The 23,349-nt window shown below is 38.5% G+C and overlaps 1 protein-coding gene across 1 annotated transcript in view; it reads right to left on the bottom strand.

Moving 5' to 3' along the window:
* Window positions 1-23,349, bottom strand: part of LOC104405744 (guanylate cyclase soluble subunit alpha-2) — a gene marked incomplete at its 5' end in the record, with an annotated part of 61,470 nt that overhangs the window by 30,219 nt on the left and 7,902 nt on the right. The window contains one exon of the mRNA XM_010014547.1: window positions 13,203-13,346. Coding sequence (XP_010012849.1) covers window positions 13,203-13,346 — 144 coding nt within the window. The remainder of the gene's footprint in view (window positions 1-13,202; window positions 13,347-23,349) is intronic.

Below are 23,349 nucleotides of genomic sequence, written 5' to 3'. Positions count from 1 at the left end.
AAGCCTGGTGCAGGCTAGGATCAGTGTGTTTGGAGAGCAGCCTTGCTGGCTGGGGTCCCAGTGGACAACAAACTGCACAGGGGTCAGCAGCACACCGCTGCAGCAACAAAGGCAAATCCAATCCTGAGCTGCAACTGCAGGGGCATCACTATCAGATGTAAGAGATGTGATCATCCCACTCTACTCAGTGCTTGTCAGGCCACACCTGGAGTACGGACAAAATGAAGAGTGTCCAAAGGAGATTCACAAAGATCATCAAGGGGCTGGAGGATCTGCCCCATGAGGAAAGGCTGAAGGAATTAAATCTTTTCTCCCTGGAGAAGAAAAAGTTCAGTGGGACCTCATTGCAGTACTCCAGTACTTAAAGCACAGCTACAAAGAGGACAGAGGTTCTCTCTCCACAAGGAGCCACATGGAGATGACAAGGGGCCACAGGTACAATTTTCACTGGGAGAGTTTTCATGTTGATATAAGAAAGAAATTTTTTCACACTGAAATCAATCAATCACTGGAACAACCTCTCCAGGGATGAGGTGGAGAACCTATTGATGGAGGTTTTCAAGATGCGACGGGACATGGTGCTAGATAATCTCATCTAGGCTTCCTCTCCTGCAAAATGCTGGACCACCTGATCTTTCGAGGTATCTTCCAACCTGGGCTGTTCTATGATTCTATGACTTTTGCTAAACTGTTTTAGTAGGTTTTGTCTCTTTACACATTAAGATAATGGTGAAGGATTTAACTAGTATTAGATTAAATATCTAATACTTGACATTAGCTAAATGTCAAGAATTATCTAAGAAAAGTATATCCCAGTAAAAAAATTAGCCAGGGGCTTATGTTTCCTATTGTGGAGATTTTGCAGGAAGGAAATATAGGGTCTCAGAAATACATCACTTCCTATCTTCCTCCTCAGGCTTGATTCTTTTTCCTGTAACAAAATTTCAAACCTAGACAAAAATCAGGTCTTCCTTCAGGATAGTTATCACTTGGGTCCCTTCAAGTTCTGCCAGGTGGGAGAAATCCCAGTACATCCTAATCCATTTATGTTTATACCACTTTCCCCTTTCTTTTTATTGACCTAATCAATTAGGTCACAAGCTAGAAAGAAGTCAAAGAGCCATTTAATTAACTGAATATCCAAGATTATTTGTACCTTGTTTTCCCTTCTTCACCATTCAAAACTAATGTCTTTGCCTCTCCTCTCTTCTTTTTAATTCTTTTTAAAATATTAAACAAAAACACACTCCAAATATAAATATGGAGAATGATTTATGGTTTTTTGCTTTTTTTTTTTTTTTTAAGTTCAGGTTATTCAATATGAAGTCACTGAAGAATATTATTTACAGTGTGTGACTTTTACCCTGGTTTAAATTTAAAGAAGACATTTGAACACAAAAGGCTGTTGCAAGTTCCTCTGAAGTATTGGCACTTTTTTCCCAAATACTCTATGTGTCACATGAAAGGAAGCTGAAATACCATTAAACATTTAGTTTATGGATTTATTTATGACAGGAAATGCATTCTTCCTTAGGGAACTAAACGATTCTGAAACAGTTGAACAATGTTGCTGAACTTGTCAGCTTCAAACAGAAGGCCAAGTATAATCTTCCAGCATCCACCCCCCATCTGAACTGTTCACTCAAATATAGCACAGTGTAATGACTCACTGTTTAGCATAGAATAATGACAACAGTTATGTGATAGAATTTTTAAAGTGATACTTAAAACTGCAGACTTTTCTCCTCAGAAGGAGGAGAATGTTGGAGGGAATGGGGAAGAAAACTAGAGAATTGCCATTAACAAATATACTTGCTTCTTCTTACTTTTGCAGAGGAGATGCTGGCAGCTGCTCTAAAAATCTTATCACTGTGGATGCCAGAGTATGAAGCCAGATCTGCATAAAGGTTAACATATCTACAAGATTACCCAGTGGGGCTGAGCAAGACACTGTTCTCCATGAGACAACCCATAGGCAGCTCTTCTCAGACCCTGTGCAAGGCTCTGTTTGCAACCCAGGGTCAGATAAGACAAGGACTACCGAGGTGCTCTTCCTTGCAACGTAACAAAGCTTTTGCGTCAAGGGGCCTCTTTCCTCAAGTAAGCACAATCCACCCACCAAAATCACATTAAAGGGACAATATAGGTCATGGAGAGGAGAGCTATGCCAGCTATGCCCTTTAAATGTGTAACAGAAGGTATGCAGTATAAGAAAGTGCATGCAGCTCAGCTCTGAGTTTGGGTGGTTGGTTTTGTTTTTTTTTTATTTCCAGTGCACCTTACCTAAAACTATTCATGCAGAAAAAAACAAGGGAGAGGGGAGAAGGAGGAGATGGAAAGAAGCCCTTTCTTTAATCTTTTTCTCCAGCCTGCATCGGAGTGAAAGAAGAGGAAGCTCTGCTGGCGTTGTCACCAAGCACGAGGGCCCCAGTCGCATCATCCAGAAGGATCATAGAATCACAGAATAGTTAGGGTTTGAAAGGACCTTAAGGTCATCTAGTTCCAACTCCCTTGCACACTGGAGGGCTTCTGAAGGCATAACACCATTTCTTTCTTCTAGGGAAGAGTCAGAACAAAGGAGGTGGCAGATTTGCTTTATTTGCTGTAAAAAACTACAATTTATGGCACATTATGCTCCCAGATAAAGTAAAACATTTGGATTAGGAGGCTTAACTGTTTGGACCCTTGGAAGAGAAAGAAAGAAAATGAAGTGACATGATTGATGTAAAGGTGGTTCTGAAACAAAAATATTGCCCAGTTTAGAAAAGACAATGCACATAACTGCGATGACAGTAAAATATCACTAGCACTGGACAGAAGAGGCTTCCTTCATTTCAAAGCAGGCAGACTAAGAGGCAGGTGCAGACAGCTTGGTCACTGAAGGGGGAGGCAGATGCTGTAGCAATGCAGCACAGGGCAGCAGCTGCCTGAGAGCATCTCAGCTGGAAACACAGATGCTCAGGTAGCAACCACCTCTACAGCTGCAAAGGGCAAGGCTTTTTCCCCTCTAAATCCCACTCAGAGGCCTCTGGGATCACCTGTGCCTATTAACCCAGTGAGGTGGCAATTCAAGCCTAGCAGCATTTTCTGTTCATGCTTATGTGATCAGACTGCATAAAAGCCAATAAAGCACTATTTTAATGCAAAATCTGTGCTTGTTTCTCAGTGTATTACTGCTTAACTTCTGTGAGTCCTTGTTGGTTTGCGTATTATCTTATATCACTTCTTTTATTTATTTTTTGTTTTCCAACTCTTCTCCATCTCAGGAGATAAATAATAGTCTTGTAGTTGATAGTAGAAACCTGACTCTTAATTTTCGTATGACGGGAAGACACACAGGGAAGAAGAAAACAGATATTTAGGACTTAGGAGAAATGAAAGTTCATTCCTCAGCTACTTTGGGTTCCCTAGCCCAATTCTTTAAATGTTCATGGATAACTTTAAAATCTATGGCTTTATGTCTTTTTTATAAAAATACATAGCATCATTATACACATGGCAATTCTCACTTTCTAAGGATTTTTGTCCATTTTTCCCTTTGTAAAGAGATAACAATGTCAACCTCCTGGAACTCCTGCATACACCACAGATTTAATTTATTCACCTAGTGAGCTGTGTTGCTGTTGCTCTTGTTATTATTGCTTTCTTTTTGTCTGAATGAAGAGTGAAGTGCAATAACAATAGAAAATTTCAGCTTCGGCATGGAAGTTCTCCACTGGCTGGAGCAGTCACAACCAGAATGTGGAGTTCTGGCAGCTGCACAAAGTGTCCCAACAACAAGCCCAGGGACAAAACAGTATTACAGGCAATCTTCCATCCTAGATAACTAAGAATGCAGGGCTTGGGGGGGGTTGTGTTTTGTGGTGGGTTTTTTGGTTTAGGGTTTGGTTTTTTTTTTCCACAAAGGACACAGCTTCAAGTCTTTTACTCTGGGGTTTTTTTTTTTCTTTTTTTCCTAGGTGACTGTCCTAGCAACTACTATATTTACTATTCTGGAGCAAGTTTTAATTTGATCAGAAATTTACTAAAATCTGGTAAATTTGCCGGATGAAAATGTGGCAAGGCATTTCTATAGAAGTTTTGGGTTTGAACATTCAGTGTTCTCAGCCATAAAGTGCTTTCCGTGGAAAATTCCCAACCAGCTCTACTACTCACCAGACATCTGGAGTATTACTTGGAGGCGTTTGTGTCTGGAACAACTGCTGAATCGTGAGAATCAGACCACAGGGACATGTCACATCATGACCTTAAACCTAACCCCACACTACAGCTGCACATCCTGTGGCCACAAATCCCATGCAGGAAATCTAGATCTTAAAACTCTTGCAACTTTTCCCTGTGCATGGACTTGTATCACCTGGAGGATGAAATGAAAGTATCTGCTCACTGCAAGGCATTAGTACAAAGTTACAAGCTAGGTGCTGCCATCATAGTAAGGTTATGTCTGCCTTAGGGAATAGGTCATATGACTGAATTACAGAGGTGTTTCTATACTCAGCTTAATCTAAATATTGTGAGTCACTAAGAGCTGTGATCATGTAGTAGTCACTACAAACTAATAAACAGTGGAGAAGTCCACAGGGTGTCCTGGGTAACTACCCTGGTTTCTACAAGCATGCTTTATCTTTGACACAAAGACAAGTATAGATAGAATAGTGCTTGTGCTTCTTACTTGCAGGACAATAATGTCAGAGAAAGCATGGCATGAGAGGAGAATGGCCAGGTCCAAAGACAAAACCTCTTCTCAGTGGTCCTCAGATTATTAATCAGTTCTCTGTTTGTCTTTCAGGTCTCTTCCTGCCAGCAGTCAGAAAAATAATGACTTCATAGTCTTCTAATTAACTCAAGTTGGGCTTACACTGGGCGGCCAATCTTGATATCATGCCCCTGCCCTGCAACAGCATGCACAACAGGCTGACCCTTATGTTGTAACTGGTAGCTTTGGAAATCTACCTTTAGCATTTACTGCAGACTTTACCTAACTTCCTGACTAAACCAAGAAATTCGTGTCACCCAAAAGAACAACCAACCCTTTGGTAAACCTCACTTGTTTTCAGAATAAATTATCAATCTAATTTGTCAGACTAGCCTCTTCCACAAAGCTGCTGTTGTCCTCCCACTAGTCATATTAAACCCCACTTACCCTTGTTATGGTAACACAGACACAGTAATACTGTCATACAGTGGGTGTAATATATAATTGGATATGAAAAAGTCCTTTCAAAAGAAAAAAAGTTGAAAATAATGGGTGTGGGTTTGTCTTTATAAAGCAATTGATAATTATTAAAACCAGACAAAAGGAAGCACTTGAGTAGAATGACTGGAGGGCTGAAGAAAGTGAATTTTCACTTAGTGTGGCCTTACAAAACTTGCAGTTTCCCAAATGCCTTGGAAGATACGCTTCAACACAGATCAGCTCCTCTCATTTCGCATTTCCAAGGGGACTCGGCTGAACTGAGGTATGAACTCTCCTCAAGTCCAGGGAGCCATCACCAAGGCTGACTTTAACTCATCACCTCCCAAGCACACTCTCAGGAAAAAGTACCAAATTTCCCCCTAAGACGTGCATCTCTGAATGCTCTTCAAAGGACTTGTGCTGCCCTAATGTTGCCCATGAAACTGAGCACTGGCTTGTTGGTAATTTCTAGTAAAAAGTCTATTAATGCAAGTGTTTCTTTTGTGGAACTGTTCCTGATCTTTTAACACAAGAAAATTTCTAATTTGAAGTTATGCAGCCTGAAATACAATATTATATACCTTCCAGAGTCTGATGTAGACATTAAGTACAAGGCAAAGTTGCTAGGAGACCACAGATGGAGCAAGGAGCATTGCAGTAACGTGGCAGTTTTTCACACAGGACTGCTTCAGCAGTCAGCCTTTCACAATTTAAAACAAACCAGACAACCTTTTACTGCTTATGTAAAGATGTACATTTGGTGAGGTGTGTTATAAAACTAACACACACAATCTGAATTCGAAGCAAGGCAAGAAACACTGAAAAGCATTACACAGACAACACTCGCTAAACTATTCTTCCTCACTGTATGTTTGGGAATGTTCCCTTCATTTTGAAACTAAAAAACACCACATATTCAAGCAAATTTGGGCTCATTTACTTTACTAGTGTTCTGGATCCAAGTGGCAAATTACTGTGATGGAAAGGGGAATACTTAAGGAGTTGGCAGAAGATGCTATGCACACTAAAATTCATTGTCCGTTTCCAAGTTATTTAGACAAGTGTGTCGCTCTCACTGTGGACATGAGCCATTACAATCCACAGAGCCCTTTTGTCTCTTCTGTACCCTTACTCTTGAGGCAGAGTCCACGCTTATTAAAATTTACCACTTGGCAAGCACAGGTCAGAGGTTTATCAAACTTGGGCTTTCATTGTTCCAATCATCATGACTGCAGATATTTAAATAGACAACATAAAGAAACTAATTCAGCTGCATGGCTGTAAAGTCACACAGCTGAGACATGCTACAGGAAAGGTTCCATTTGTAAAACATTATTTGTCACTTATATATGGGAAGTTGAAGTATAGAAAGTCTGGTTGACATCTAAAATACAAATGAAAAGGCTGTGATTGAAAAAGATTTGAACCTGTATTTCAGTCCAGCTCCTTCCAGTGGGATCATCCATCTGAGAGCTTATTAGCCTCTTCACCCTTGAGGTAGGACTTATCTGACAAATATTCATTCAAATATTTCATTATAAAGTAGACACTGAGAGTGCGTCAGATGAATACAGACTAAAATAGCTTTACTCTCTCGATTTAAAGAGGCAGCTACAGTAACAGCTTTAGATGTAGCTGTTCATGCTGTCAGTGTTTGAAATTAGATGAGGTTAATCCTTCACATGAAGTGGTCCCTCTACCATGCTGTTCTTCCTCTAGCTGATAGATGAAGACCAGCTATTGTGTTGATAGAGCTAATACCAGACTACACTGTTTGAGTGCATCTTATAAATCCAATAATAAAATAAGTTTAGCAATGTGCACTTGAAAGTTAGAAGCTGGAAGCACATCAAGCACTCTATGTTGATAATAGAGAAACAACTGAGCCAAGGACCAGACTATGTGCCTTGCAAATACAAGGTCCCATCTACCCCAGCTGAGAATAAATTAACTGAATTTATATCACCTAGAAATTCTCTGCACTACTGTTTAGATTATTCCATGACCTAGTCATTAGCAGGTGACCAAAAAGAAAGGTGAGGGTATGAGCCTTCAGTCTGTGATTACAGTATTTACAGGCCTAATTCTAATGTCATTGTAACATAGTCATTTAAAAGATACAGGACATTTTCCTGCTGCAGAGGAATATATTTTAAAACACGCTTTGAATTACTGTGGTAGGGCTCAATCATTGTTTTAGACAGGATCATGTTTACACAACAAATCTACATAATTGTAGTTAATTTCAGCAGCTTCATGTAAACTGTTTACTTTTCTCCTATGTGTTCCCAGCCCTGTATCACTTCACAGCTATTAGGGCACCTTCATACACTGTAAAAGTAAGCAGATAATCTTAAAGAACAACCTCTTGGGAAATCTCATTAGTCAAAACTAGGTATGTTCTTCCAGCACAGCCCTTTTAATAATAAACTGGAAAGGCAGCCTTTCTGTTTCTTTGGGATATACACTGCACATTAATTAGGAAAGATTTGAAGCATGATAAAAAGTGATGCTGGCAGTAATATCCTGTGGGTTTTAGTACATCAAATGAGATCTACATTGTGACCTTTATCTCTAAAGTTGAATGAGTTGAATGCTCTGGAGAATTTGTACAGCATTATCTCTAGCTATTAAAATTAATGTATCTCCACTTTACCTAAAAAAAAGTAGTAAAATTGGAAGCATATCCTAAATTCAAGTAACACTCACTTAAATGTAGGAGGCCATCTTAAATCAATATTTTCAAACTACAGTCTTAGGGTACTATGCATAAATATTTGTACAGACCCTCAATCAAAATAGGGCTTCTGGGCTAAAAAATGTTTTGCTGAAAATATGGAATCATAGAATCACAAAATGGTTTGGGTTGGGAAGGACCTTAAAGATCATCTAGTTCCAAGCCCTCCTGCCATGGGCAGGGACACTGCCCACAAGACCAGGTTGCTCAAATCCCCATCCAACCTGGCCTTGAACACTGCCAGGGTTGGGGCATTCACAACTTCCCATTACCCTTTGTCCTATTGCTACAGTCCCTCATGAAAAGTCCCTCTCCAGCATCCCTGTAGACCCCTTTCGACACTGGAAGGTTGCTATATACATAAATGTACATAATATATATAAATGTACATCCGGTTCTATTTGCAGTGCACGAGCCACAATCCCTGCTTTTGTACTAAGGCCTTAGCTCATGCCAAAGTAATGGGATTTTGCCTCAAATAGAACTGAGTTTTAAAAAATTCCTACAGAGACTTGAAGCCTTCTCCATCACTCACAGGAGAATGATCAGCCCATTATCTGTTACAAATACTTCTTTTGAAAAGAGCAGACTGATGATAGAATTTGTGGAGGCTGCTATACTATAGCTCACTTTCTCTTCCTGCAAAACAACATTTTTTCAGCACCTTGCAAATCACAGGCTTTTCACACAAGTATAAGGAGTGTAGGCTTGGTCTCCATTGTGCTTATGTCTTTCCGTTGCCTTTGGCTTTGCTGGAAGTGTCAAATGCCTGAGTACATGTTAGCTGCAGACCATGGTGCTCTCAACAGCACACTGTGAGCTCTGACTCAGGGGTCAGGACCATCACCTGGACATAAACAAGACCTGCTTCATACACCTTGTCACCATCCTGGGGTCCATCACTCTTCACTGGCCACACAAGCATGGCTCTAAGGGGCAGATTTTTCATAAGGTGCACATGCTTGTACAAACAAGGTATTTTTGTGATTGCTACAATGAAGACTTTCAAATGGTAACTGTGTACCCAGATAATAAACTTCATTTGATCATCTGCAAATGCACTTTATAGGTGAAAATCCGATCCTAAATTCCCAGTTATGTGATACTGTATTTTTTAATTAGTTCATTTAAGTTTTTACCCTCGCTTTCTGAGTCACTAAGTGTCACTTAATAAGACATACACTGCTATCACAGGCATGAACACATGAAGCACTACAAAAAGTAAATAGCTGCATTCTGGTGAATTTAGTCCTGAGATGAGAACAAAATATATCCTATAACCTATCCTAAATCTGAAGTAATTTAGAAAACACATATATTCCTTAAATCATAATCATAAAGCTAGATATATCTAATTGAACTGTCATCAAATACAAAACACTAAATTTCATAATTATAATAAAGTTTCCCTGGAGCTGAAGTCTGCAACCAGGAAAACCCAGATTCATTATGACACTGTCTAAAAAAATGTTCCGCCCAAGTAATTAGCCTCTTAAACATGCATTGTATCAGTCACACCTCAAAAACCTAGGGAATAACACTGAACTCGTGGTTTCCGGTGATGACCTCAGAGAGATTAAACAAAAGATATGCCTCTGGAAAAGAAATCACCTGCGAACACTAAGGAAAGTTTAGCATGTTTGTTTCGTACTAGAAAACAAAATCAGAAACAGAATAACTGTGCTGTAGCTATCAGCCTAATAATGGAAATTAAACTTGAAATAACTGTGGTGTCATGTATTATATAAAATGGTTGAGAATAATTTCTTCCTATTTAATCAAGGCTTATCAGCCAGTTTGGGCAGGGAGGGAGTAGAAAACAGAACACACTTTTTCAGTCCTGAGATCAGAAAGTCCCCTATTTTCAGGAATTATGTTTTGAAAAATTTCCTCAGACTTAGTGAAGTAATTGTCTTAACTTTCAAAATAGCTACTAGACTATCCTGAAGAATAAAGTTGGAATTTAGTCACAGCAGCTCGTAAAAGCTGTCAAAGATACCAAATGTTGGGCATGAGAAAAACTGCCCTCTGATTTCAAGTTCTTTTCAAATACCCAAACACTGATGTAGGGTTTTCGATACAAGAAAACAAAACCTATGTCAGCATTCTATATTCAACCCACTTGGCAAGCACTTAGGAAATATGACTTCTGCTTCTTTAACATGAATCACGATTAAGAGTTAAGGTCAAAATATCATCAAAATACTGTGCTTGTTTTGCCATCCGTATCAACAGGACTAGCTCGAAGTAACGACATTATAGCACAATTTCATTGATTGTTTAGAAGTCAGGCCACTTATAAATGTCTTATAGTCTACATTGTGTACTTTGTATCTAATGCTAATGAATATTTAAATATTTTAATGGAAAGGCTTAATTGTAAAATTAAGTGTCACACAGTAAGTCTCCTACTATTGGTTTTGAGACGAGTCCATAGTAAGTGTCACACGTATATAAGGATTCCTTAAACTTCAGGCAGATTACAAAACCAAGTTCAACTCCTGACTCCATATAGGGCAACCCAAAAATTAAATCATATATCTAAGAGCACTGTCCAAACACTGGAACACCAATCTGAAAATACATTATTATACACAAAGAGCATTTGTTTAATGGGAATCTATGGCACAATGGGCAACTTCACATTTTTTAAGTGAGAAACTGGCAGCTAGCAAAAATAGGGATCACTCTGAGATCTGAGGTAAAGTCATGCCAACTCAATTTAGAAATAATGCATATGTTTTGAACTGTGACGATCATTGACATAACCAGTAAGAAAAGCTATGCATTCTTTGCCATTTGTAGGAGGACTCATCTGACAGAGTGTAGAAGCTTACACTGTAGACATCCACATTTAGGCTAAGTCCATAAACTTCCCTTACAGACAACCGAGAAAACACACATTTTTAGGGCGTGATTCATCTCATCCTAGAGTAGACACCTAAACTAGGACAAGTTAAAGTAGACTTCTCTGAAAGTCCTTATTTCCATAGTTTTACAGGGTAGACATCCATGTGAGAGGAATACTAGCCTTACTAGATTTTAAATCAAATAAATGATTTAAATGATTTAAAATGCTATGAAAGACAAGCTTTTAAACACAATTTACCAGTCTAGGTACAAAGGTAACAACAACAGTCTATGATATCATCGTCCCTCCTGCCCTGAAATCTATTGCAGCTAAAATTGAATACAGGACAACTAGTACCCACTGAGGAGCTTCTCGGTACCTCTACTTTCAGCTTAAGTATGATGAACTGACCTTTTGCTTCTGAATTCTAAAGGGAGTTTATTAGTACTTTGGAAAATATTTGGTTATTCCTAGCATTTTATTCTCTGCAAGCGTTTTTCCTCTGCACTGTCTTTATAGTCTTTTTTTATAGGTTTTCTTATGCAGCCACTGAAATCAGGAGAAATTTTCTGAAAGAATTATGGGTGGTAATGAAAACTGTGACTCTCATAGTAAACCATACACCTTTGAAATTCCCCTACATTTGCAGCAGTCACTCAAAAGAATGTGAAAAGCTGGAGAAGATCTGGAAGACAGTTCTCCCAGCATGTGACAGTATAGCTAGAATGTATTAATCAGCTATAATCTGAAAAATAGACAAATCATCAAACAATCTAGGAAATCTATTTTAATAGGATTAAATTAACACCAGCTTGAAAACGCTGTCTTCTGGTATCTTCAGACATTTGTCTTTTAATGCTTACTTTGTGTTTGATGAATGTCCACAAGAAGCTTTAAAAAAAATTCTTCAAGATCCATAGTCCCAGACATTTTAGCAAGTTATTCTTTTGAATATGTGGACATTTTTCAATAATCGAGTGAGTATTCTATGTTGACATTAAAAAAAAAAAAAAAAATAATCAGCAGCATTGATGTATGAAATAAAAATATTTCATTCAGAATTCAATATATTTGCATTTGAATACTGTGCTTCCATACTATACTTCATGGAATTTCAAGCTTGGTTGCATTGCATCCACACTTTCCCTTCTGGGAAGAACAATTCATTTGGATTAAATCTTTCTTGATTCATCATACATAAAGAGTTCAAGGAATATAGTTCAAGATATGATCTAACTAGTAGAAAGAGAAGAGTTGCAACTCAGAAGTATAGAATCTTTTTTGCTTGCTCAAGGGGTATCACAGCAACATCCCTGAATACACATTTTTTTAAATTTTACCTCCTTTCTGTCAAAATAGTCATTCAACATTTGGAGAAAAAGAAAAAAAAAAGAAAAAAAAAAATCAACAGCATTTTGGAAGCAACCGTCATTTTTTAACAGACATGAGGAATTTCAGTTTACAAAGTGCATTTCAACTATGATGTAAATCATCCCATGGGAATTCTGTCTCATACAGTCTCATATGGCTTTTGTTACAGGCTTTAGACAGTGTTGAATAATTGTTCTACATAATACCCACATTTTCTTTGAAAACAAAAGAGAAGAAGAATTTAACCACAAACAGGAGTGAGTACACTTAATGAAAACAATGTGTAATCTAACCCTTGAAAAAGAAAGGCACATATATATATGTCCATGGTTTTTCTTCCCTGCTGAATCTCTGATCTAAACATTACCAATTTCAAATGCCAGAAGCTACAAAGTTGATATAAGATCAAGAGCAGCAGAACAGCAGTGGAACTTTAAAATGGTACAACAGGACATGTTGTTTTCCATCTCCTGCTACCTCCTATACCAGACTAGGAGAGGGAACTGGAGTGGCATGAGAAGGAAGCACATTACAACTGAGAAAAAGCAGGCAGTCTTATGCACTCTTTTATACAGGTCAATAACTATTTAGAAAAGAGGCATGTGGTCCCTTAGAGCCACAAAACTCTGAGTGCTCCTACGCTAGAGCTGAAGTTCAGATCAGGAGGCTACTTCCAAACTGAATTTCCCTATTGCCATTGCATACCGTATTTTGGCTTGTAGCATGGGACAGTCGTGGATCATGTGAATACTCTTCTCCCACTAAACTGAATTGGAGGAAGAACATGAGGAGTGCATCTAATGTCCTCCAGCAACAACCAGGCATTCAACACATATGACAAGGCGACAGCTAGTCTGGATGGTTTACTGTGCTTAATAAAGTAAGGCATAGCTTACAAGACTGTTGATGAGCACCAGTGAAATATATGTCCATAGAAAAAGACTCTGATACATTGATGCAATTTTAAATTCTCCTAGGAATAAACAGATTTCAACTGACAAAACATGATGCAATTAATCAGGTCTATATACCCCTGACTAGCTAAGAGGGAAGAGCAAAGGGGTTACCTTAATAGGGCTCCCATCCGGAGTAAGAACCTCTTCTGAAAGCTCCATCATCTTCAGTGCCATGAGGGCAATGGCTTTAGCGTGACTAAGGCTTTTCTTATGGAGCCCTGCTGCAACACAGTACGCATCACCTATTGTTTCCACCTGCAGCAATCAGACAAATCAAACGTTCAAGTATGATAATGAGAACCCTACCATTGCTTATCTGCAATCAAATAACATTGCTTAAAACATGTGAGCAAAACATGCATAAAATAAGCAATTAGACAATGGAGCATAATTACCTGAGTTTGCAAACAGGTGTAGTTAAAACCTGACATGTCACTGCACAGTGGTTCATCACCACTGTAACTGAAGATCATTACATCTAGAACAGCGTATGCCATCAGCTGAGAGATGACATTTTCCCATAGCAGTAATACTGAAAACTCTATTTTCCTAAATGAGAAACTGCTTACAGCTTTCTTTGACACCATCCTGGCTGAGTTTGCTGTTGGGTAAGAATAGCACTACATGATTATAATTCATAATTATTATTTGCTCTGCTAGAAAATTATATCAGGAAGAGAATTAGAAAAAGCAAAACACCACCATAAAAAACACTGAAGAGTCTATAACTTCTCATTAGCAGGTAGCTCTTCCTGGTATAGGGGTAATTTACAAATAAATAGATGCTACTGCTACAGACTTTTGACTGCAGCTGTCTGTTATTTTCAAATAAGAACTGTGGCCTCTCTCTACTGTGCAGGCTACCTGACTGAATTCCCTACCTTCAGGCATCAAGTTCAGCAGAATGATCCCCCTGGGTCTTTTCAGACAGGCCTTATCTCTCTCATCCTTTATTCCTTTGAAGAAAGCTGTCCCTCAGGAGGAAGCGAAAGCAAAAGAAATTACAGAAGCCCACTGGATCTGGTTAAAGGCAGCCTGAGAAACACCGGAGCCCTCAAGTTCTGCAGCTTTATTAACTGAGTTGTTTTGCACTCTGTTTGCCCACATAGCTGTAACATGCTCTGCACACAGTCTGTTAACACATGCCCAAGCAGTCTCAGTCCTCAAGGATTAGTTTTGATTTTGCTTTGTAACTAATCTGGCTTTCACCCTGCCCACAACACTGTAGGAATGGCAGAAACGGCGTCAGCAAAGACTAGAGTGAGAAGAAAGCATGCACCGAGGAAGGAGTTGTTCAGGGAGTAAACACAGCTCCTCCTTCTCTCTGCAGGGATTCTACTAATAGTAGATATGGTTCTTCTCAGATTAATTTCCAGAACTGGAAATAGTATCTCAAATAGTAAGCATTACAGGTAAATGTACCTAGAGCATGAACCTAGAACAGCAGTATGAGCAAATATTTCCCACCATCAAACCTACAGAACCTGCTACTAGTTCATTGCCAAGTTTGACACCTTATCCTTTCCTGCTGACTGTGCAGGAGGATATAGAAAAGAAGCTGAGTGTTTCTCATGAGCTGAGAGCTGAGACAGCTGTTAGCACTCCCTCAACACTTCTGGAAGCTCCTCATAGTACTTGTATGTAGAAAAAACATACAGGAGCAATCAATACTGCTGCCTGCCTCCTGTTTTATGCATGCCATATCTCACGATTTCTGTCCACAAGAAGCAGGGTTGCCAACTCCCTGCAGTTTAGGAGGTTGTCTTTCCAAAGACAAATGGATGGGCAAGTATATTGCAATGGCTGGTGAAAAATGTAGAACTAGGGAAGAAGATGCAGAGGCATAGTGAGAAAAAGTATCAGAAGTTAAAAAGACACCCTGGATGGCTAAGAAATAGATGCTAAAAAAATCTCTAAATCAGAAGGAAGAATACTGGAAATCTATTGTCATTCTTGAAAATTGTGGATGAACATAACCAGTTTGAATAGAAATAAAGCAGTTACTACAAAAAGAGCTTAGTCTATAATGTTGAATACAAACTTTAAATACAAATTCTGATCTTTGTTGAATAATTTAATTTCAGAATGACTTTTCCACTAAAGTTAGTTGTATTACACCACTGTAAGCAAGTACAGATCTGGGACCATATCATGTTCCTGAAATGTTCATGCAAACCAACTTATTTTGTTAGCTTATTCCCATTTGGAAATTTCCATAGCTGTGTAAACTAATTTAACAGCAATTTGCACACACTGAATGAGTAACATGATTGAAGTTTCACCAGAAAAATGGGACCAAAGCTGCCTCATGTTATCTTACTTTAAAGTGCTTGTCCCTATGAAGTTCCTCTGACAGTAACACTCAAAAACCAGGGGAATGATTAGGACTGTTGAGACCAACCTGGTAGCTGAAACTGGACGTGATGACAACTGATAAGGCTGTCTAATGGTTTACTATTCTGTGACCCTGTTTTCAGTCATTACTAAGAGATTTCCCAACTAAGCATTTAAGCTGAAATTTCCATGATGAGTCTCTCTATCAAACTTTAGTCTTGGTTCAGTCCTCCTTCAAAATCAGATTTGACAAATTTTCCAATTTTTTCCACAACTGCTTTTCGAGATGTCTCTCTCTGCCCTTCTTATAAGCCCACTTTATATATTGGAAGGCCACAATAAGGTCTTCCTGGAGCCTTTTCTTCTCCAGGTTTAACAATCCCAACTCTCAGCGTTCCCTCACAGGAGAGGTGCTCCGTCCTGCTGATCAGTGCTATGGCTCTCCTCTGGAACTACTCTATCAGATCCATGTTTGTCTTGTACTGGGAACACAAGAGCTGGAAGCAGTACTCCAAGTAGGGTCCCACCAGAGCAGAGTAGAGGGGGAGAATCACCTCCCTCAACCTGCTGGTCATATTTCTTTTTATGCAGTCCAGAATGTGGTTGGCTTTCTGGGCTGCAAGTATACATTGTCATCTCATGTCTAATTTTTTTATCTATCAATATCCCCAAGTCCTTCTCTGCAGGGCTGCTCTTAACCCATTCATACCCCTATCTGTGTTGATATCGGTATTAGGCTAACCCAGATGCAGGACCTTGCATTTGGCCTTGTTGAATTTCATGAGGTTACATAGGACATCAAAATAGAAACAGCAATAAGAGCAATACAGAATTTCATTGCACTTCAGAATTTCAGGCTGGGCCTGTCAGTGAGTTAGATGTGCAAATGGGAGAAGGGGATTTCTCACATCTTGGCTGAGGAGCAATAATTGGACCAGAAAAACAGAGCACTGTTGATAGCTCACTCCCAATTATCTTCTGAGTATGATCCTGGAATCACTGTGCACACCAGAGAGCAACTTAATCCATAAATATTCAAGTAAATGTCAGTGGGATTAAGAGAAAAGGAATGTACTAACCAAAGGTGGCTAAAAATAGCAGCAGTCAGATCTGTTTGATGCTCTTCAAGATGATGATATATAGTAATGAAACTCCAGAGGAAATCTTTACTATGTGATAAACTAAGTTCTGAGGGTTTGACATTGCAATGTGACTATTAAAGTGCATTATTAGTGGTATATTTGATTTTTATATCCTTCCTGGATACGTATGCAGGAAAAGGTATTTTGCTCTAAGATTGGAAGACACCCTGCTTCTTTTTAAAAAAATACATGTTGTTTTGAATATTTCAGCATTTTTGTATATGATCGACAGTTTTGCCTTTATTAAGATTTAGTACATTTTTGCTCGAGTTAAATAATTGTTTCTTACTGGTCTTAATATCTGTAGCCACTCACTGATAGCTTGACATATTCCTACATACTTTTCGTCCCCTTTCGCTGATTTACCACGTCCAGGTTCACTAGAGCTTTCATTAATTGGCAATTAATACATAGCACTGTTGAAGGGAAGTGAGGATGAACTCAGATTTCAAAATTAGAACAATCTATTGAAATATATAGAATGTAACTTTTATTCTTCATCAACAAACAAGTCAGGAAAAGCTGCTGCTACTTACGCTGCTACAGAAAGGCTTTCTCTAGAGCCTTCTATAAACCCATGCAAAGCCATTGGAAAAGCCCAAAAGATTTTCAGTCAGGCCCTCAACAAACAAAATATTAATAGTCATAATTAAGTGAAATAGTTGTGCGTACTCTACCATTCAGAAAAAGCTTCTTGGTAGAAATCCTGAGACTGCTGAATACTGTGAAGTGACAATGCTTAAGACTTGCAGCAGGAAGCAAAATACCTTCTACTTTTGGGAAGTCATTTTCTACCTACCCAACTTCTGTTAGTCCTCAGTAGATACCATATGTTTCTTTTAGACATGAACAGTCTTATTATAGAAGCTTAAATCTGTAGTTATTGTATTACAGACACATTCTTATTTTATACCAATTTTAGGTGGAATATGACTTTCAGATAAATCTGGTAGTCAGAATATAATTTCTCCATTTCTAATGTGTCTAGAGAACAGAGGTTAATAAACTTTCCCCTGGGCAGCTCCAAAAGGTCTCTTCTAACTACCAGTAGCTAAACCTTGTGTTGTGTTATGCTACTTAACTGAGAAACTGGAAGTTGTTGCTCAGTGATGTTCTCCAGGTATAAAGTCAGGGTTTTGATTCAGTGACAGTTTAGAAGAGAAAATGTGGTGTACTGAAATAACATCACTGCTTCTTTACCCTTCCTTATGAATGCATGAATATGCACCAGTCATTATGTATATGAACCTCCAGAAGTAATGAAGGAACTGAAGTATCGCACTTCATTTCTTAGGGTTACACACACATGGGGAAATACCATTTTGTAAGTGAAACCTTCAATGGCAAATTTAAAGATACTTGTCAAAAATGTTCAGGAATCCTAGCAGTCTCAGGAATCTTGCTAGCACCTTTGTCAAAGCACAACTTGCAAATAAACACAAAAAAGTGTAATCATGGGGGTCAATCTTGTCGCAATTCCTTCAGCCATCAGAAACACTACGTCACTGGAAGAAGTCGCTGGAGGGAGAACTGCCTCTAGTTTTAGACCTGTCTCTTTCAGCAGGTTTCCTGTAAAAGCCTAATACATAATTTGTATTATAACTGTTACACTGGAACACTCATTACTATTACCTTTTCTTTTTTTTTTTCTCTCCGTAAGTCATAGATGTGTTTGTGGGTTGTTCCTTCTTTAATGGGTTAAATTATATTAATCTCAAGAAAGCTTCTTTGCTTATGATCAAATCTAAATATGTAAAAAAAACCCCAAAGGGTTTGAAAATTCAAAAATTTCTGTCTTCTTTCAGGAAGAAAATCCACCCTTAACGGCATGTCCCTTGTAGATCCTTCCCCTTCCACTGAAGGGTACTTGTGTACTCTTGTTCCCATCTCCAAAATACTAATAAGGCTGCATAGGTGTTTATTATCTCACTCCTAAGGATTATAATATCTAGTACCTATTCACCCTAAAATACTCTACGCCACTGTCTCTATGCCCTGCTCAATGCTCTTTTGTAAAATAAATAAATTGGAAATAAAAAATTGTATTGTCTTCACTATAGAAATAAATACTGTTAGAATATTGTCATCCATAAATAAGAGCCCTCAATGAAGGTTGCACTGGTGATTTTAGTTTGAGCTGGCTGTCCTGTTGAGATTAAATTAACTGCTAATGGCGCCCTTCTCAAGCCAAATCCATCCAATGGACATTCATCCTTCAGCACCTTCCTGAGGTGTGTATATATATCTTTTTAAAGAACAGATTTTTCCTTTTTTTTACCTCAAAAGGCACAGGAAAAAAAAAAAATTAGAGTGCAATACTGGATGAAGAACTACAGGACAATCCTGTGTACCTTGATGTTATACAAGTGAATACAGGATTACTTTGGAAAGTAAATACATAAATATTGCATATCCATCCTTTGCTCAAGGATGCTTTTCCTTGAGAAAAGAAAACCTTTCAGTGGTACATGTATAAGGAAAGACATTACACTGTCCAAAGTTTATTTGGTTTATTCTATTAGCATATATAGATTACCTACATAACTGATATATAAATGTATCACACACATAGACTTCACATAGAGCAACTGAATCTCTCTATTTTTCAGCCATGTCTTGATTCTTTATCCTCCTTTTACAGAGTAACAGGTATTTCTTCAAATTCAGTTGATTTTCCACATTCACCAAATCCTGCTTGTGGTCTCAAATGCTTGTTATTATGATCACCAGAAATACTTATTTCTGCTGAAGTAAGTATTGGTTCATAATCATTACAATTTTAAGTTGGCAGGAAAACTTGGAGTATTAAACAGTTTCTCTGCTTCACACCCTGTTTACAGCCACAGTATATAAAGTGTATATGCTATATTTAGCTGAAGAGAAGCTTATTACTAGACTGTTTCTTATCACTTCTGAGTAATCTGCCAATAGCCTGAAACTCTGCTAGTGCTGGGAGATAGACTATAAAATTTCATTTTATAGAACTGAAATAATAACAAACAGCAGTTGCAATGATACGAGTTTCCTCTTAAAAAGCTTGAGACTGAAAAAAAAATAGAAATAAGCAGTAGGAAAAAGGGCTGAGCTATCACACTGCAATGCTCTTCTTCCTGACTTAACTTTTCCCACTGAGAAAACTATTATTTGCACTCTGACCAAGCCTGCAGTTGATAACAAACTAGAGTGAACAGTCTGTTTGCCATCCTAAAGGACATGAACAGGAGGGATAAATTGGCCATCAGGAAACCCATGAAATTCAACAAGGACGTGTGCAAAGTCCTGTCCCTGGGAAGGAATTTCCCTGGAACTGACACAGCCTGGGGCCAACTTCCTGAGGAGTAGCTCTGTGGGAAAGACCCTGGGGGTCCTGGTGGGCAGCAAGCAGCACTTGGGCCAGCAGCAAGTCCTGGGAGCAAAGACGGCCAATTATAGCCTGAGCTGTATGAACAGAGATTGCGGAAAGTGGTTATCACTCTCTACTTCACACTCATTAGACTGCACCTAGATACTGCATCCAGTTTTGGGGCTCAGTACAAGACAGAGATTGATAAACTGGATCCAGCTCTGTGGAGGACCATAAAGATAGCAGGAGCTAAAGCACCTGCCCTGTGACAAGAAGCTGGGGGAGCTGGGATTGTTCAGCTTCTGGACAAGCAGAAATGGCTTTGGGGGAACCTAAGAGCAGCTCCAGTGCCTGTGGGAGGTCTTTGAGGTGACAAGGTGGGCTTTTAATCCATAATACTTCAGGGTTAGGAAAAAGGGAAGCCTGTGAAACTTATTGAGCATAAGATCTCACTCAGATAAAAAGAACTTTTCAAGTTTTTAAAGAATAATCAAACAGTTCTCCAGACAGTGAGGATTTTAATAGATGCTTCAGCAAATACAGTGATAAAGAACATAATCCTTGTATTTTAGGGCATAAATCTCAAAATGACAATGCTAGAATAAAGTCTGCCACAGGTACCTGACATTTCACAAGTAGCTCATGGGGCTCCTTGTACTTCCTCAAGTATCCATGTTCAATACTGTCAAACACAGACCACTGTAATGCACTAGTTATGACAGTTTCTACTATAATCCAGACTTTAACTATTTGCTGTACCCTGTCTCCCAATATACCTATTAGCTGTATTGATATGCTTTTTTCTTTGTATTTTATTATAGATAACTTTATTGGTCAGTTGAGCCACAGAGTTGCATTGTTTGGAGTTGCAACACTACAGTTTCCCTGGTGATCACCCAGCAGATTAGTATCTGCCAGAATGTCAGTCTTTGTTTATTGTTCTCCAGTGATCATCAGTAAAACTACCACCTCAGTTTCCTCGGTTGATGAAACGCTGTTAATATTTCTCTTCTTAGCTAAAAGTGAACAGAATCAGCACTAATGTTAAGGACCCTTGAATACTCCATTGCCTCTTACAGTCAAAATGTTACTGATTGTTTCAATGGAAATAATACATAGTTTTTTGGACCACAATCATCACACCCATTTACAAAAGTCATGGAAAGTCAAGCTTTGAATTAATCAGTAAAGTATTCTAAGAAACCCTACTGAGAGACAGCACAGTACTCATGCTAGGTGGTGATGGGAGTTATTCTAGTGCCAGTACAACAAAATGCAATGAAATTAGGAAAGAAATAACTTGGATTGATGCTGATTGTATGAGAGAAATTAAAATGCAGTGAAACTTTATTTTACTTAATTGAAATTCACTCTGCATTAAAAAACATAACATGGCATAAAACTACATAATATGATTAAATAACTGTAAAAATGAACCATGTGAGAAATAGATGGCACAAGCAGGAAAGGAGCAATATTTCAACCATATAGGCTGCAAGTTAATAAGATGTAGACTACATGGGTGAGATTCAGCTCATCTAACCAGAGATATCTCTAATATAGTAATCCAAATATGAATTATTCACTCTCAATTCTTTCTATAATCCATGAAATGAAATGAACTCTAGCAGTCACCTGACCTATGCTAAGCATCTCCTTCAGGAAACGATGAATCTCAGACTAAAAATAATTCACACCTTCCCTATAAAATCATACTTTTCTCTGCTGTCTATGAGAATAGTCTAGATGACTGATTCTATGTTATAAATAGCATTGTTTCACCTCTGTCCCAGAACTGCAGAAGAGAAAGAATGAACAAGAACCATGTGAAGAGACATAAGGCAGACTGAACATGGAAGTTCACTGAGGCAGGTGAATTTTAGAAGTAGGACAGTGCAAGTTCTGGGAAATCAAACAGTCCTTCTGGAAAATTGAATTTTAGATGGACAGATGAGCCTTTCTACACTCCACTTGCCAGTTTCCTTTTCACTCAGAGATTAAACCACGCTCAGAACAGCATTTATTGGAGAATATGAAGTTTAAATGACTCTTATGATTTCATTAACAAGAAAATCAATGACTTATGGCTTATTAATTTTGCTTTGAAGACCTGGAAATAGTTTCTTAAACAGTAAAGTCAGGGTATGTCCCTGGCTGTCTCTTGGAACAAGTGCCATTCGTACTCCTCGGCCTGGACTTAGAGAGCACATCTTAGCTTCTTGTACACCTATGTTGCATTTCCATGGGAGCATATGAATATTTAAGGATAAGGTTTCTTAAATCTCATCCCAGAATGAAGCCAGGAGTCAGGATGGGAATGCACCTGGAACAAGAAGCCACAGGCTGGGAAGGCTTAGTTTGTGAAACTCTCAGAAGACTCCAAGTGAGCTGTTACCTTCTTATGCATGGCTGACCCCATGCCTTTGGAAGTGCACTACAGAGTGCATGTTCCTGCTCACATAAAGTAACCCCAAACAAAAGAAAGATTGAACTAGTGTGTTGACCGCTACTGCTAAGATACTGTTTGTCAGCACAACAGCAGGATCCTGTTTAGCTCAAAAAATCCTGTATCTTGGCATGCATATTTTGGCACACAGGTCAGGGATGTTATTAATGACTAAGAGGAGGGAGGGCAGACGTGAACTATTTGGGGCAGCTGATGTTAAAAACACTTGAACAAGTCACATTATCTAAAATACAGATTCTAAGGAGAGAAATGTCAAAGAATTATGCTGGAGAGAAGCTGGATAAGTTATTCCACTGAGAGACAAAGTGTGTGTGCTCTTTCTCTGGAGGCAGTAGGCGCAGTTCAGAAAAGCCTCCTCTGAGCATGGCCTAAGTATACTTGATCCCGAGGTAACTTCCAGATCTATGTTTCTGTCTATGTAGCAAAGAGTGAATAGTGACTCTTTTCAAATTAATAAACATCTGTTTGGAGTTATTTTTTTTTATGTTGTATGAACACAAATTGAAGCTTACTTCTGTTTGCATTTTGAAGTATTCTGTATGTTTTTCCACTGCACAGATTTGGCAGAAATGCTTTGAAATAGTTGAATTGTGCAACACTTTAAAGCTTAACATCTGTCAGATTAAAATAATTAGGTTTTTTGCTGAAATTAATTCTACATGTTGGATACAAAATTAATTATAGATTCCAAAAATCTCTGGGATACCTTAAAAAACCTGCCATTTTTTAAAGGTTTTAAAAGTTCAAGGTATTATTTGACAGTAAGACTATCTTCAAATGGATCAAAAAATCTCCTTCAGTTTCTACCTCATTATTTGACTATCTTAGATTCTGTGTCCCAGTTTTTCCAAATTAACTCCTAAGCAGTGAAATCTTAAGCCCGAGTTTCAAGGTAACTCTGCAATGCTTTTATGACACTGCATTCTGCTTTTGGAAATAGTCCAGTGTACGGAAAAGTCCTCTCATGTGAGC

This window comes from Nestor notabilis, unplaced genomic scaffold (assembly GCF_000696875.1).
Source record: "Nestor notabilis isolate BGI_N333 unplaced genomic scaffold, ASM69687v1 scaffold1135, whole genome shotgun sequence".
Taxonomy (NCBI): domain Eukaryota; kingdom Metazoa; phylum Chordata; class Aves; order Psittaciformes; family Psittacidae; genus Nestor; species Nestor notabilis.
The sequence above is the reverse complement of the archived record's forward strand: the minus strand, read 5'-3'. Positions and strand labels throughout refer to the sequence as shown.